This window comes from Ursus arctos, unplaced genomic scaffold (genome assembly GCF_023065955.2).
Source record: "Ursus arctos isolate Adak ecotype North America unplaced genomic scaffold, UrsArc2.0 scaffold_17, whole genome shotgun sequence".
NCBI lineage: Eukaryota > Metazoa > Chordata > Mammalia > Carnivora > Ursidae > Ursus > Ursus arctos.
This window is the reverse complement of record NW_026622841.1, coordinates 45,050,883-45,067,867: the sequence shown is the minus strand read 5'-3', so window position 1 is coordinate 45,067,867 and position 16,985 is coordinate 45,050,883. Positions and strand designations below refer to the sequence as shown.

The 16,985-nt window shown below is 37.3% G+C and overlaps 1 protein-coding gene across 7 annotated transcripts in view; it reads right to left on the bottom strand.

Annotated features, from left to right (window-relative positions):
• OSBPL1A (oxysterol binding protein like 1A) overlaps nt 1–16,985 on the bottom strand; it is a 229,285-nt gene that overhangs the window by 159,033 nt on the left and 53,267 nt on the right. For 3 of the 7 annotated variants that reach the window (XM_044382897.3, XM_048218561.2, XM_048218562.2), the window contains 3 exons: nt 12,651–12,762; nt 7,765–7,850; nt 6,496–6,640 (listed from right to left, as the gene is read on the bottom strand). In XM_044382897.3, coding sequence (XP_044238832.2) covers nt 6,496–6,640; nt 7,765–7,850; nt 12,651–12,762 — 343 coding nt within the window. Of the gene's footprint in view, nt 1–6,495; nt 6,641–7,764; nt 7,851–8,114; nt 8,203–12,650; nt 12,763–16,985 lie in introns of those variants that run through there. The other 4 variants (XM_044382896.3, XM_057313176.1, XM_044382898.3 and 1 more) reach the window with 3 other exon arrangements.

Genomic DNA, 16,985 nt, shown 5'->3' with positions numbered 1-16,985 from the left:
GTACACTAGGTCCTTTCCATTTCCAAATAAAATTTATAATCAATTTGTCAATTTCTACAAAAAACCTTAAGCTTTGGATTAGTATCACACTGAACTGCTAGATCCATGTGGGGAAAACAGACGCCCCACCAGTGTCGAGTTTTAGTTTTTTGTTTTTGTTTTTTTTAAGTTTTTAAATTCCAGTTAATGTACAGTATTAGTTTCAGGCGTATACTACAGTGATTCAACATTTCCATACAACAGCCGGTGCTCATCACAACAAGTTCCCTTGCCTGAGACATATTTAGAAATATGTTGCCAAGGCCCATGTAAAGGAAATTCTGGTCTATGTTTTCCTCTAAGCATTGTATGGCTTCAGATCTCACATTTAGGTCTTTATTTTTGCATATGGTGTTAGAAAGTGGTCCAGTTTTCCCAACACCATTTGTTGAAGAGACTGTCCTCTCCCCCATTGTATATTCTTACCTCTTTCACTGTCGGTTAATTGATCATAGAGATGTGGGTTTATTTCTGGGCTCTCTAATGTTCCACTGATCTCTTGCATCTATTTTTCTGCCAGTACCATACTGTTTTGATCACTACAGCTTTGTAGTATATCTTGAAATCTGGACTTGTGATACCTCCAGATTTTTTCTTCTTTCTCCAGATTGCTTTGTCTTTTAGGGTCTCTTGTGGTTTCATATAAATTTAAGGATTATTTGTTCTACTTTAGGGAGGGGCAGAGGGAGAGAGAGAATCTTAAGCAGACTCCAATGCAGAGCCCGACATGGGGCTTGATCTCACAACCCCAAGACCATGACCTGAGCTGAAATTAAGAGGCAGACAAAGGGTGCTTGGGTGGCTTGGTTGGTTAAGCATCTAACTCTTGGTTTCAGCTCAGGTCATGATCTCAGGATCATGAGATCTGGCCCTGCATCACAGTCCTCCCTCTCCCTTCCCCTCTGCCCCTCCCCCCACTCACACATATTCACTCATGCTCTCTCTCTCTTAAATAAGAGTCAGATGCTTAACTAACTGAGCCACCCAGGTGCCCCAAAATGTTGGTATTTTGATAGGGATTGTATTAAGTCTATAGATTGCTTTGGGTAGTATATACATTTCAATACTAGTTCTAAACCAGGAGCATGGAATATCTTTCCATTTGTTTGTGTCATCTTCAGTTTTTTTTTTTTTTTTCATTAGTGTTTTAGTTTTTGAAGTAACCTCCTTGGTTAAATTTATTCCTAGGTATTATTTTTGGTGCGACTGTAAATGGAATTGTTTTCTAATTTCTCTGCTACTTCATTATTAGTGTATAGAAATGTAATAGGTTTATGTATATTAATTTTGTATCCTGCACCTTTACTGAATCATTTATCAGTTCTAGTAGTTTTCTGGTGGATTCGTTAGGGTCTGTATATACAGTATCAGGTCATCTGCAAATAGTGAGAGTTTTACTTCTTATCAATTTGGATGCCTTTTCTTTTTCTTGCCTGCATTGGCTAGGCCCTCCCATACTACATTGAATAAAAGTGGTGAGAGTGGATATCCTTTCTTGTTCCTGACCTTAGAGGAAAAGTGCTCAGTTTTTCACCATTAAGATGTTAGCTATAGGTTTTTCACATAAAGTCTTTACTATGTTGAGGCATATTCCCCTCAAGATTTCTTAAATTTTTTAAATAATGATCACATTATCTGCAAATAAAGAGTTCTAGTTCTTCTCTTTCAGTCAGTGCTTTTTATTTCTTTTTCTTGCTTTATTGCGTTGGCTAAGACTTCCGATACAATGTTATCAGGAACAGAAAGGGGAAGGTAAATCTAGTCCCTGTAACTGCATTATGTCCCAAAACAGAAGCTTCTCCTGTTTTAAAGTTTATATCACACATTTAGGTTTAAACTAGCTGTAATTTAGTATCCAATATGCAATGGGTATCTAAAATCACCTATTACTATATGGATAGCTAATTGCCCCACCATTATTTACTCAGTTCTTTCCTCATCCACCTTTTATGCCACTTTGTCATCTATCAAGTTCCCATATGTACATGTTTTAATTTCCAAACTATCTGGTCTGTTCATCTTCATCTACATCGAGCTAATACGAAGATCTCACTAAGTGATCTTATCCGTCCCATTACTAACTCTATATGCTGGCAATTCCCAAATTTATATCTCCACCCAGAGATTTCTCCTAAGCACAAACTTCTATTTCTGATATCTCACTTGGATTGTAGAATAGTATTTCAAATTTTAAATGCCTTAAAACCCAAACTCCTAATTCTCAGCCATTGCTAGCCTACCCTTCCCTTCAGTCTTACCCTCTCGGTAACTGGAAATTTTTTTTCCAGGTCCTCGACTCAAAGACTGTAAAGTGCCCCTCAATTCCTGTCGTTTTCTCATACCTCACATATCCAAGCCATGAGAAAATCCTGACCACTCTGCGTTCAAAATATGTTTAAAAAAAAAAAATCCAACCACTTACAACCATTTATATGGCCACTACCCTGATCCAAGCCAATATCCTCTTACCTGATTATTCCAATAGCCTAACTGCTTCCCTTTTTTCCTCCTTGTCTTCCTAGGATCTATTCTCACAACAATCAGTGATCATTAAGTCTGATCACATAACTGCTGCATTCTAAACCCTCCCACATCTTCCTATCTCACAAAGAGTAAGGGAGACAATTCTTACAATAACCCACAAGGCCTTTCATTATCCAGTTCCCACTGCCTCTCTAACCTCCTCCTCCAGCCGCTCTCCTTCTCTCACTCTACTCTGGACAAACTGGTCTCCTTGCTTTTCATGACACACAGCACATACACTTCCCACGTCTGCTGCCTAGGACCATCCTCATTGCCCAGATACTGACACTGCTTCAAGTCTTAATTACCATTCTCACAGAGCTTTTCCTGCCACATTTCACAAAGCAGCAACCCTCTATACATCAAACACACTTCCTTGCCTCCCCCCACCCCAGGCTCTGATCTCATCTGACATAGTGTTGGTTTTATTGGCTCTCTATTAGAATGTAAGCTCCCTGAAAACAGGGATTTGGTGGGGGTTTTTTTGTTTTTTTTGTTTTTTTTCCCTCCTCTCCTTTCTCCACTGCTCTAGATCCCTAGTCCCTGGAATAGTATCTAGCACTCTCAATCAGTATTTGTTGAATAAATGAATGTTTTACTTCCAAAGAGTTCAGAATTAGTCTTTTTATCCAGCAGAACACCCCCCCACACTTCTCTTCCATTTTAAAATTCACTGCCCTGGACTTTGCTATAGAAATGAGAGTCGGGGGGCGCCTGGGTGGCGTAGTCGTTAAGCATCTGCTTTCAGCTCAGGGCGGGATCCCCGCGTTCTAGGATTGAGCCCCACATCAGGCTCCTCTGCTATGAGCCTGCTTCTTCCTCTCCCACTCCCCCTGCTTGTGTTCCCTCTCTCGCTGGCTCTCTGTCAAATAAATAAATAAATAAAATCTTAAAAAAAAAAAAAAAAGAAATGAGAGTCAGGTAGTTAAATCCTATGAAAACCCTTTGAGGATTCTGGCTGGAATTGCTTTGAATTAATTTGGAGAGAACTGTTAGCTTTTTGATGTTGAGTTTTTTCCCCCTCCACCAAACACACTGTAGGTTTCTCCATTTTTAGGTCTTCTTTTATGTCCTTCAATTGGAACTTTTTCTTTTTTTTTTTTGCCGTTACCAAAGCATTGCATTTTTTAAAGTTACATTTTCTGTCACAATTAAATTATCAAGCTCTTTTTCTATTGCGTTAGTCCTCCTTAACTTTAAAAACATGCTGAAATCTCTCTGCCTAAAAAATCTTCCTCTTGGCCATGAAACCATTCCTTCTGTTCTTAAATATTTCAAAGAAGCAGATGAGTGGTGCTGCCTTAGCTTCCTCATTGCCTACTCAATCCGTAACCCCTAACCTAGCTGTTGCTCAACTACCCAGTGGACACTACTCTTTTGGAACAGACCTCTGGGCACTGAGTCACTGAATTCCACAGCCTTGTCTAGTGTTTATCTTCTTCAATCTGAGTTGCATATGACAACGAATATACCCTACCCCTTGACTCCACATTTTAGCTCTTCCTTTGGCTTCCATGGAACTGATATTTCCCTCATACCTCCTGAGCATTTCCCCTTTTCTAGTCCCTGGTTTCTCTTCTTTTATTCCAGAAGAACATGTATCTATCCTAGAGAAAGGAAAAAGGGAACGCCTCTCTGGGGAAGACAATTTGAGCTAACTCGTAAAGTGAGACTAGGGTTTACTACACAGACAAGCAGGAAAAGGGCATTTCTGCAGGGAGAAAACATACACAGAGTAGGGACAGCATGGTTAACCAGAGACTAAAACAGTTTGGTATGTCTAGAGCTGTTGTGTCCAATGCAGTGGACAATTACCACACGTAGCTATGCAGTACTTAAAATGTGGCTAATTCAAACAGATGTGCTAAGGGCAAAAAACAACCCAGATTTCAAAGACTTAGTATCAAAAAGGAGATGTAAAATCTATTTTTCACTGATTACATGTTGACATGATATTTTGGATATACTATTTTAAATAAAATAGATTGTTAAAATTAATTTCATTGGTTTCTTTTTACTTTTTGAATGTACCTACTAGAAAACAAGATTACTTTATGTGGCTCTCGTTATGTATATATTGGATAGTGCCAGTCTACAGCATAAGGGACAAAGGAAGGGAGGAGAGCAGAAAATTCTATCATTAATTTTCTTTTTCCTTTCTACTCCCATGAGGTCAATAAAAGTTCAGGCCCTAATTACCTCTCACCTAAGACCACTTCAATGGTCCTACTGACCCCTCCCTATAGTGTTGGTTCTGTCACAACCCATCCTAGATACTGTAACCACGTTAATCTTTTTAAAGTACCTCATCTCCCCACTGCTCACCTATTTCTTTATCATGGTCCCCTGAACTTCCAAATTAAGGGGTAAAATGATCTCTCCACCATGCAAGCCTAATCTGCATTCATAGGATTACCTAGTACTGCTCCCCTTTACATGTGTGGATGTGCCAAACTGAGGATGTCACCTAAACTTGACTTGAATTTTTTGCTTTAATGCCTTTGTCATAATCTTCTCTCTGCTTAGAATACCCTTTCCAAAATTTAATGATATTCTGTTTATATTTAAAAAGGAAAAAAAAATATGGGTGTGGCCTTTTGTTAGAGATACAGGTATTTTAGAGGGGAATTTTTTTAAAAAATCCTACTATGACTTCAGTCTATATTAAATACCTATTCCTTCATGAAGCCATTTCTAATTACTCAAGCCTTCAACAAACATGCAACATGTAGAAAGTGTCACATGCTATACATTATTCTAGATCCCAGGTAAACCAGACAGCCTTTAGGAATCCAGTCTCATGGGAAGCGTCCATGTAAGTCAACGATCACCATGGAGTATGATTTTGGGAATGATGGAGGTGAGCAGAGGGTCCTGGTGCACCACTACCAAGTCAAGTCCTAATCCAGGTTTGGTGGTAGGCAGAGGGAAGCACCCTTAAAAGTTAATAGCCCTAATGCAATTCCCCCTTTGAATACCCAAGACCCTTTCTGGAGCCTCTCTTGTGGTTACAGGATCCCATCTCTGATACTGTCATACATGTAGAGCTGAAACTCATTACCTGTACATTCCATACTTGCAGATATACCTACTGCTAAAATTTGTAACCCCCAAATCAATACTTATGGCAATTTCTCAGTCATTCACAGGCAGGTCCAAAGTGGTGAAAAATTTGGGTCTTTTCATGTTCCCAGCTGAGATAGAACAAGGTGGTTCTCCGCCTTCTTGTTCCAGCTATCACCCAGTAAACAAATGTCCCTATCGCAGTCCACCTAGTACTGCCACGTTTTCAATATTTTTGCTTTTGGTTGGTGGTTTCACTGTTAAAACTGGCCACCAAACATGGCAATGAATTGTTATCTACTGTTCCTAAGAACAAGAGAGTTATGATGTGCTTTATGGAGAATATATTGTATTAGACAAACTCTGCTCAGGCATGAGTGATAGTGCTGTTGGCATAAGCTCTATGTTCATGAATTAACGATATATATTAAATAAGGTGTTTTTAAACAAACACATACAAAATAAGGCTATGTATTGATCAGTATAAAAGTGCTGTGACCAGAGGCTCTCAAGAACCTAACTCTGTATTCCCCCTAGGAGCAACGGCTCCGTGTTCTTTAATTCTCTGTTCACAACAACTTGGCAGAACATAACTATCTTAAATAATGAGAATCAACTGTATTCTCTTTCCCTCAAAGGGGAAACCTAGCATTACTGTCTCCTGTGGAATAGGTATTAGTAAACAGTTAACTCTGAAACTAGGAAGGAAATTAGTAAGTTTTTTTTTCTTTTGTGTGAATGCCTTGACTTCAAAGTTAAGTAGCGGCCATATAGTTTAACAAAGGCTGGACACTAAAACAAAGCAAGGTGGCACGGAATTATTTTTATAACTTCAAAATGACCGACAATGGCTTTTACTGACACACTTACCATTTTTGTTCTTCAGATTTGGGTCTGCTCCACTTTTTAGAAGCTTTAAGGCGCACTGCTTATGAGCCCGGTAAGCTGCACAATGCAAGGGTGTATTTCCTAACTGATCCGAACAATTAACATCAGGAGGTTTGGGCCTGTTGAGCTAATGAATGAAAAAATGCAATGCGAAATTACATATCAGAGATAGGCCTTCTCCCATAAAACACGTTAAGGTGTAACTGTATGTTCGGGGGACCCTCAAACTATAGACGCTGATGAACACCAGAGCTCTAGGAAGCTAGACCGTCAGGGCCTTCTTGCTCACTAACCCGTGAATCCAGGTCACTCCCCATGTTTGTCCTCGAGGCGCCGGGAAATCTCAGGTCCCACATTCCCGACCACAGACACCACGCACTACACCAATGCCATCCCACCCACCCCTGGACACTAAAATTTCACTAAGAGTTGCTTCCTTCTACCAGTCTTGTGATTCACACTTGGGACAGCAAAAATACAAACTAGTCTCCCACAGGCAGTCATTCAGAAGAGTTAAAACCAAAAATGTTAAATGTGCAAATGTCAAAGTTCCACGAAATTTGTTGTTCCCAACTGACTGCTTTAAAAACTTCTTTACATAGTCTCCATTTCACAAAGCTTAAAAAATGTTTGAGGCACTTTACTTGGAAACCAAAGAGGCCTTTTCAAATGAGCTGAAATAACTTTAAAACAAATGGCAATGCTTCAGTCTTGAATTTAGAACAAATTTGGTTTCATGCTTAATGAGACTATGCAGGAAATGGAAACTAGGTCTCCAACAGGGGGGAAAAATGGGTAACGCTTTCAGTCTGTTCTAATGTGATATAAATACTCCCAAATATTGTCACTTTCTAAAAGTGTAGCATACCTTTCAGAAATTATTGCTTATCAAAATTAGAGAAACTTGTTCCTTTACTGGATCCTACATATTGTTTCAATTTTAAATTGATTTACTCTGGAAAAAAATTATGTTTACATTAAGTATTTGCCTTGAAAAATCAGTTTCTTAATCCATCAGGTTTTCAGTAGGGGGTGGGGATGTAAATCGAAAATTCAGAGAAAAATATAATCATTACAATGGCATAATTATAGTTTAAGCAGGATACAAGTGTTTTTAGATATTTAAGGATTTTTGTACTACTATTATAATCTCCAGTATTCTGGTCCCAAAATTTGACTAAATTATGAAGTTATCATTAAGTTAAAATTTTCCTGAAGGGTAAAGAATACACGCTGTTGTTGCTGTTTTACCAGAGCTATGAGTTCTGCTGTTCTGCCTTCTCTTGCTGCTGCCAAAAGTTCTTCTTCAAGCTTTCTTTGTTGAGTCCTTTCTACAGCTGCAAAAGCAAAGTACATGTTACTCTACTTCTAGCTAGACTCCTATAGCAAAATCATTACAAAGATGTATGAATAAAGCGATCGTGCGGAAAAAAGTCACAATGTTTTTTGAATTATAATTCAAATGTAGTTACAGACTTTGTTGTTATTCTCATTGCCTTACACTTCAGAGTTCAACTTGTTTCAGGTTCAGAGGAATTTATGTTCTCAATTCAGAGTTCTTTATCTTACTACAATACGCATCACAAATAATTATGACTTACTTTTGCATGCTGAAATACTATTACATATCTGCCTTGGAAAGGTAGATAAATTGGGGAGTAGCATTCATACCTTCCAGAACCTTAGAATCTGTGAAAAGTAACAATAAGAAATAGCACTGGTAGGAAGATGTACAAACCATACAAATAAGTAGATTTATATATACTTATATACTTCCACATCATATAAAATTTAACAAATTTTATAGCACTTATTATATGACAAGTGCTATTCAAAGCACTTTAAAAATAACTTCCAGTTCTAAAATAAGTCACAGAGATGAAAAAATACAGCATACGGAATGGAGTCATTATTGTAATAACCTTATATGGTGACAGATGATAACTATATTTATGGTGAGCATGGTGTAACATATAAAATTGTTGAATCACTATGTGGTACACCTGAAACTAACATTGTATGTCAACTGTACTTCAAAAATAAATTTGGAAAAAACATTAATTCATTAAATCCTCATAACTATGCTATGAAGTAGGTGTTACTATTATCCTGATTGTACAGGTGAAGAAACTGAGGCACCAAGTAGTTAAGGAATTAAACCAACGTCACACAGCTGGAAATGGAGGAGCTGGAATTTGAACTTGTGCAGGTTGGTTCCAGAGACCATGCTCTTATTACTACTCTAACCCACTTCTTAAATCACACTTGCAGGGAAAGAGAGATTTCAGAGAGTGGAATATGCAATAAAGTCTCTTTTTGCCAGACTTTTATCCTGTTCTGGCTTATAAAAAGCAATTTCATAGAAAGGCTCAGTAATTTCACTTCAGACATGCACACAAAATCCTGTTTAAAGGCTGCCAGGGAGTAACTACAAAAGGTTTTTCGGGTCTCGCTGGCTGAAGTCAGGTCATGGACAAAAAAACAGGTTGGGGAGCCAACTGACTGGGGAAACACTGGGATTACTATCTTGAATACGGCAATAGCTGGAGCTAGGTTAAAGAAATGACTAACATTCCTAACGTACCATTATCTTCTATTCTCACATTTGTATTTACACACCCAGACTCCCTCCCCACCTCAGAGGAAGGCACCCAAGCCTCTGCATAGGCTCTCAATGGCTTCTGCTTTTGCTGGGATTCACGCTCTTCAGTGTTTCCTCTTACTGGTCCTCTGGCTACTGGACTGTGAGCTCTGAGAACAGTCACATCCCTGTCCCTGTCGTATGTACGTCTACTATTACATGTACTACTTGGAGCTGTCATTTACCCCCTCGGTCATTCTTGCAGTCAGGTACTGTTCTTACTCTTCTGTGTATCCTAGGCATTTGTGACCATGTCTGGCTCAATGCACATTTGGCCAAGAAATATTTGCTGAATAATCAAATAAATGCTTAATCATGTTGGTTCTACACTTTAGGGAAAAAGAGGTGAAGGAACCCTAATGTTTCTTTCTACATTGCCTAGGTTCGTAACTGAAGGAAAATGGGGATTTGGAGTGGAAAGCCTTGCATATGTTCTTGTCCTGTGCTCATTAAGGACACTGAAAGATTATTGATCCAGCCAATGAAAAGGAAAAATTCCAGTTGGGGAAGTGAGGCTTCTAGAGTGTGGGTAACATTCTGTTTCTTGATGTGCTATTTACATTGATGTGTTCTGTTTGTGAAAACCATGAGCTGTGTGTTAATAATGTATACTTTTATACATCTGTTTTATACCCCCAATAAGTGTTTTTAAAGGAAATATTCCATTTAAAAAAGTAATTGTCCTATAAATTTTAATTTTTATATGACAATAAACTATTTTTCTTTTGAATCTGCATCCGGAGTTAATAAGGATGCAGAGATCATGAAGTCTAACTCCATCTTAGCAACACACTTTTATACATACACAGGGTAAGTGAAATAGTAATGCACTTGAAATGTAGGCAAGAACCTGGCAAATGTACTTCAGTGACAAAAGAAAACCACCATTTGCCATCTCCAATAAATGATTCAAGGCAAGAATTATTAATGCTAAAAATCACTGATTAAGAGATTGGTAAATAAAAAACTATTGGTAAATGGGAAATTTACATTTTTCTTACCACAGATTATTACTTACAAAGGGAAGAAGTACCTTTACCATGGATAATGTTGTTATCTGATTTATCAGAGGTGACATTACCAGTAATAGAACAAAATGACATCACGTATTCTCCTAATGTGATGCACCGGTAAAGGATACCACCTCACCATTCCTGGCAAAAATGCATATCCTGAATCTAATTATATGAAGAAAAAAAAAAAAAAAACCCTGAGACATTCTACAAATAATTCTACAATTGCCTTCTTCTTCAAAAAGGTCAAGATCATAAGGGCAAAGGCTAAGGATTTATTCCAGATAAAGGAGACTAAAGTAATGTGACAACACAATGAGAGATTCTGGATTGGATTCTGGATTGGGGGAAAATTTCTACAAAGGACATTATTTGGGCAATTGACAAAAATCTGAATAGAAACATTATAATAATGTTAAATTTCCTGAGATTGATCACTATATTGTGATTATGTAAGATACCCTTATTCTTAAGGGATACATACTAAATATTTAGAGCTAAGGTATTACTGTCTATAAATTACTCCCAAATAGTTTTGCAAAAAATTAAAAGTAAATAACATTAAGCAATATATAAAGGATAAGCCAGATATGGCAAAATGGTAATGACTGGTGACTGTAAGTGAAGGAAGTATTTGTTGTACTACTCTTGAAACTCTCCCATAGGTTAGAAATTTCTCAAAATAAAATGAAAGACAAATGGTATGTAGAAGAAGGTATTCCTCTCTGGTGCCTGACAAGTAGTCATCTACCCTTATCCAAGTAACTCCAGTCACATGAACTCACTACACCTTGAAATGCAACCCAAGCCATTATTACAATACACAGGACCCAAAGATCAACTCCTGGCACTCCATCAACTGGGCCAACCTAGCTCTGGTCTGCCACAAATAAGATCACAATAGAAGTTCTTTAGATACTTGAGTGTGATTTTGTTGTGACTATATTTGCTGTCTCTAGTGCCTTACCCTACCATGTGGTTTCTGTTCTACCTGTAGTCTTGGAGGGCTCTTAGATGCACTCCCTGAAGTCTGACCCATTTAAGGTGCTATGCACAAATGTATCTGGCTAAGGTGATCTCATCAGAGCAGAATCAATTAAGCTTCTACTTCCATTTTTCAGGCTAGCACCTTATTAGCTGACAAATCATAATGTAAGTCAACTAAATCCTGTCCTTAGTGGATTTGGGGAGTCAGTAGAACATGTCTTTATGATCAGCCCCACTAAATGTCAACTTGTCAGGCTAACCTAACATTCCACCGTCAGGAGAACCTCAGTTTCAGGTTCTCATCTTGTTACAATTCAAACGACAGGACAAGGATGCCTGGCTGGCTCAGTCAGCAGAGCATGCAATTCTTCATCTCAGGTTCATGAGTCTGAGCCCCATGTTGAACATAGAGACTACTTTAAAAAAATAAAATAAAATGACAGGACACGGTCAAGAACAGGACCTCATCCTCTCACTTAGATCACAATATATTAAAGGGCAGGGATCACATCTAATATCACATAACACAGAGCCCTACAGAAGACGTTTTATGTTGATATGCTTATTCGTTTTAAATGAAAAAGTTTTATTTTAAAGCCAAGAATGAGTTAAGGCAGTGACCTAAGGATGTCTGACAAGCAGGCATCATTTTAATGGGAAAACAAGAAAATATTCTAGTTTTCAAGGACATCTGGAAAGCAGTAAAAAGATACTGGTTTTTACATAGTTAAAAATACTAATAATTAAGAAATAAATACCCTTTCGATACAAAATTATCTTGCCTTTCTCTGAATTGCAAAGCAAAGAAACACAGGATTTGTGCTTTCTATTCTAAAGTCGAAAGAAATCTTTTCTTCTCTAGCATAGAAATACTACCAAAATTATAGCAAAGTCATGGCCATTCAGAGGATAGCCTACCATATGAGAGTTTCCCAACGTAAGCATCAAAATATGTTTTATTCTCTCTTGGAGAAACTACTCTGAGTTATTGCAGACTCCTATCTTCTTTAACACAATATCTGAAGTTCCTAGCAATGATGCTGATCCATCAAGAACTTACTGTCGGCCATCGTACTACATAATGCAGTAAGTCAGGATAATGGAACCAGACAGAATGGTCTTCCCCAGCATCAAACGGCTCCCAAGAGCTGTACCTCTCCCAGCTTCTCTGTCCTGCACTTCTGTATTCCTTCATTAATGATGCTTCTGCAGCCCACCAGCCATACTCTTTCTCCTGCCTCTGATTTTCTGCTTTTAATTTTGTTGAAGATTTGATCATACATTATGGCAAGTCTTAAAAATCTGTTTAAGTTTTAAAGCTGTAAGGAAACTCAAAATGATTTTGTGTCCAATCAAGGACTCTAAGATCGTATCATCTTTAGAGTATAAGCTCAATGTAGTCTATTTTGGCATTCCAGAAGCTATTTCTACTTATGTTCTGGACCTTGCCTATCATTAAGGTAAATGTTACTTATGTTAAGATCCATAATATTTACCTTCGAGCATGTTTCTGATTTCTTTGTCATAAGTGACTTCTTTTGCTGTCTGTCCACTCCCATTAACAACAGTAGCATCTGCATTATATTCTAAAAGAAGCATTACCAACTCCTAAAAAAGCAGAGAAACTGTTTTTAGCTATTATTAAACTAAGACTTTATTATAGCCCTTTTCCAAATTACTAATTATTATCAAGCTTCTATAATAGAAACAAGTGCCATAGGAATCTGTGCTCTAAAGCACATCAGTTATGTGTACAGTAAGTGAATACATTAAGTAACTACAGTAAGCTCAACACAGCCCACCCTTGCACAACACAGGTTTGAACAGCGCAGGTCCACTTATACGCAGATTTTCTAAACAAATACAACACAGTACTATAAATGATTTTCTCTTATGATTTTCTTAGTAACATCTTTTCTCTAGATTCCTTTATTGTAAGACTAGAGTATATAATACATGTAACATACATGATTAACTGTTTATGTTGTCGGTAAGGCTTTCAGTCAACAGTGGGCTATGTGTAGTTAAGATCTGGGGGAGTCAAAAGTTACATGTAAATTTTCAACTGTGTGGGGCTCAGTGCCCCTCACCCATGTTGTTCAAGGGTCAACTGTACTACAATTCAACTAACTGTAATAACTGATGATTGCCTAAATAATTGCCAATCCACAATTAACACAAACAACTTCTATAATTGATTTTTTAAGTAAATCATCTGTTTTACCAAACTGGTTCATGTGACTAAACCAAATGTATAACAAAGCCGTTATTAAAATTACAGCAAATACATTCAACGTTATTCCTACGACGCCTGTTGAAAAAAAATTCCCCAACAGACCTAGATATTTTTTAAAAATCTGATTTAAGATATAGAACATTATCTTCTGATGTGATACAGACTGATAGAATATACCACCAAAAGAATGGTTTGTTATGAAGCAAACAATCTCAAGTAAATATTCAACAACAAAGAAACTATCGTACGTATTTACTCTAAGCAGTTAAATGCTTTTAGAAATTTCAAACTAATTGGTAACATATGTAAGTCCAGTATCACTGGTGCACAGTTCATTTATACAACTTAACAGGGCAGTAGAAATGAAGAATGCAGATTTGCAGGAGATTATTAGAGATCCGATATTTAATGTTACTAGACTGTGTAGCACCCACGGACGGGATGGTAGTAACATGTCTGCTTTCATTCTACAAGAGGGCAAGATGAAACACAGTTTTATTCTGTGCTATTCTGTCAGGTTGATTGTGCACAGACACATAGGAAGGGATATCCTGTGTCATCACATGTTATGTTTTCCCACGCGTTACATACTTCTTTTGGGTCAAAAAATTTCCTATGTTCTTTCCAAAAATTTTTTGTTCTAAGAAATGCCTAAATACAAGCTAAAAAGTACATAAAGTAGAAAATAAAATACTCATTGTCCTAGTCATTATATGACCACTATAAACATTTTGTTGTATTTCTAATTACTTTCCTATGCATTTTTGAGACTTTTTAAGATTTATTCATTTTAGAGAGAGAAAGAGAAAGTGCAAGTGAGGGGAGCTGCAGAGGGAGAGAATCTTCAGGTAGACTCTCTGCTCAGTGTGGAGCCCACCGCAGGGCTCAATCTCACAACCCATGAGATCACCACCTGAGCCAAAACCAAGAGTCGGATGCTTAATTGACTGAGCCACACAGACACCCTTGAGATTTTCTTTAAACATAATCTTATTCGTATGACAGCAGCTTATGTTACACCTCCTTTCGCCTAATATATCATGCATTTTCCAAAGTATTATATAGTATCTATGTAATAGTCTATATAATACACATTTCACCGCTGAATGTTATTCTATAAAATACATTACCACATTTAAAAATAGAAAAATGGTTAAGTCTAATATTTTAACAAAGTGAATTCTAATAAAACCTTAGCATTTACTATCATCTTAAGGGCAGCATTTTTGGGGGAAGTGTTTTCGTACTAATAAAGAAAGTAAAACACACAGGATGATGGAAAACATTTACAAATCATGTATCAGATAAGGGACTTGTATCCAGAATAAAGAACTTTTACAACTCAATAAAAAGACAGCCCAATTTAAAAATGGGCAAAAATAACATGATTAGAAAACAAAACCAAGAAAAACAATTGCATTTACAATGGCATCAAAAGAAATAAAATGCTTAGCAATAAACTCAACCAGGGAAGCAAAAGACTTGTATACTAAAACTATAAAACATGGCTGAAGGAAATTAAAAATGGCCTAAGTAGGAAGACATCTAGTGCTCACAGACAGTAAGACTTAAGACTTAAGAGGTAAACACCACCCAAAACAATCTATAGATGGCAATACCTATCAAATCCCCATGATGATTTTTCCAGAAATAAAAAATCCCATCCTATAATTCATATGGAATCTCAAGGGACCCTGACGAGCCAAACAGTATTCAGAGAAAAAAAATAAGTTGGAGATCTTACACTGCCTGATTTTAAAACTTACTTCAAGCTACAGTAATCAAAACTGTGGTAAGGGCATAAAGACAGCCACACAGGCCAGTGGAATACAACAGAGTCTCCAGAAATAAACTCTCACATATGTGGTCAAATGATTTTCAATAAGAGTGCCAAGACCATTCTAAAGGGAAAATTTCAATAAATGGTGCTGGGAAAACTGGATATCCATAGTTAAAAAAAAATTATCAAATCTGTACCCTACCCCATATACAAAAAGCAAAATGAACCAAACCCTATGTGTAAGATCTAAAACAATAAAGATCTTAGAAGAAAATAGCAGGAAAGCTTCAAGACATCAGATTCTGCAATAATTTTTTGGCTAGGACACCAAAAGCACAGGCAAAAAGAGAAATTAGTCTACATCAAGATTTAAAACTTTGTATATCAAGAGAGTGAAAGGCAATCCAGAAAATAGGAGAAAATATTTACAAATCATACACCTGATAAATGTATGTCCAGAATATATAAATAACCCCTAAAACAAAAACCCCCAAACAATCTGATTAAAAAATGGGCAAAGAATCTGAAAAGGCTACATACTGTATGAGCCCAACTACATGACATTCTGGAAAAGGCAAAACTAGAGATAGTAAAAAAGATCAGTAGTTGCCAGGGGCCGGGCTAGGGAGAACAATGAATAGAGGCAGTAAAAATACTCTAAGATGCTATGATGATAGATGCATATTATTATACATTTGTCCTAACCCAAAGAATGTGCAAGATTAAACCTAAGGTAAACTATGGACTGTGTGCGTGTGTGTGTGTGTGTGTGTGTGGTTGTGTCAACACAGGTTCCTCAGCTGTAACAAATGGACCACTCTGGTGGGGGGATGTTGATAATGGGGGACACTGTGCATGGGTAGGGACAGGGCACATGTGAGAAATCTCTATCTTCCTCTCAATTTTGCTGTGAACCTGAAGCTGCTCTATAAAACTTAAGTCTTCAAAATAAAAAAAAAAAAAATTTTAAACAGGCAAAGGACTTCAATACACATTTCTCCAAAGAATGGCCAAGCAGCACACAGACGCTCAACACCTACATTACAGAAATGCAAATCAAAACCAAATGAGAGGATATTTGATAACAGTTACAGTGCCTGAAATTAAGAAGGCTGACCATAACAAGTGTTGGCAAGGATGTGGAGAATCTGGAACCTTCACACAATGCCAGCGGGAATGTAAAATGATGCAGAGGCTTTGGAAAACAGTGACAGCTCTGGAAAACACCAAGCAGAGATGCTAGATGATACAGCAATGCCACTGCTGGGTATATACCCAAGAGAAATGAACTGAACAACAAAATCTTAACCATAAATCTTCAGAGCAGCATTATTCATACCCTCTGAAAAGTGGAAACAACTCAAATGTCCGTCCATCAACTAATGAGTGGATCAAATGTCCGTACAATGGCATATTTGTCAAGAAAAAAGAATGACGTACTAATATATGCCACGTCATGGATGAACCTCGAAAATTTTATACTAAAAGAAGCCAGTAACAGAAGACCATGTATTGTATGATTCCATTTACATGAGATGTCCAGAATAGGCAAATTCATAAAGATAGATCAGTAATCGCCTGGAGGTGAGACGAAGTATGTGGTTTCTTTTTGGGATGATGACAGTGTTCCAAAATTGACTGTGTTGATGGCTGCAGAAGTCTGTCAACATACCTGAATCACAGAATTGTGTACTTTAGATGGGTGAGTTGTATAGCGTATGAAATAAATCCCAAAGTTGCTTAAAAAATGATTAGGGTCAGTCTGGGACCACATAGCACATTTAAGTTAAGGAATGTTATTTCTCAACCTATTTA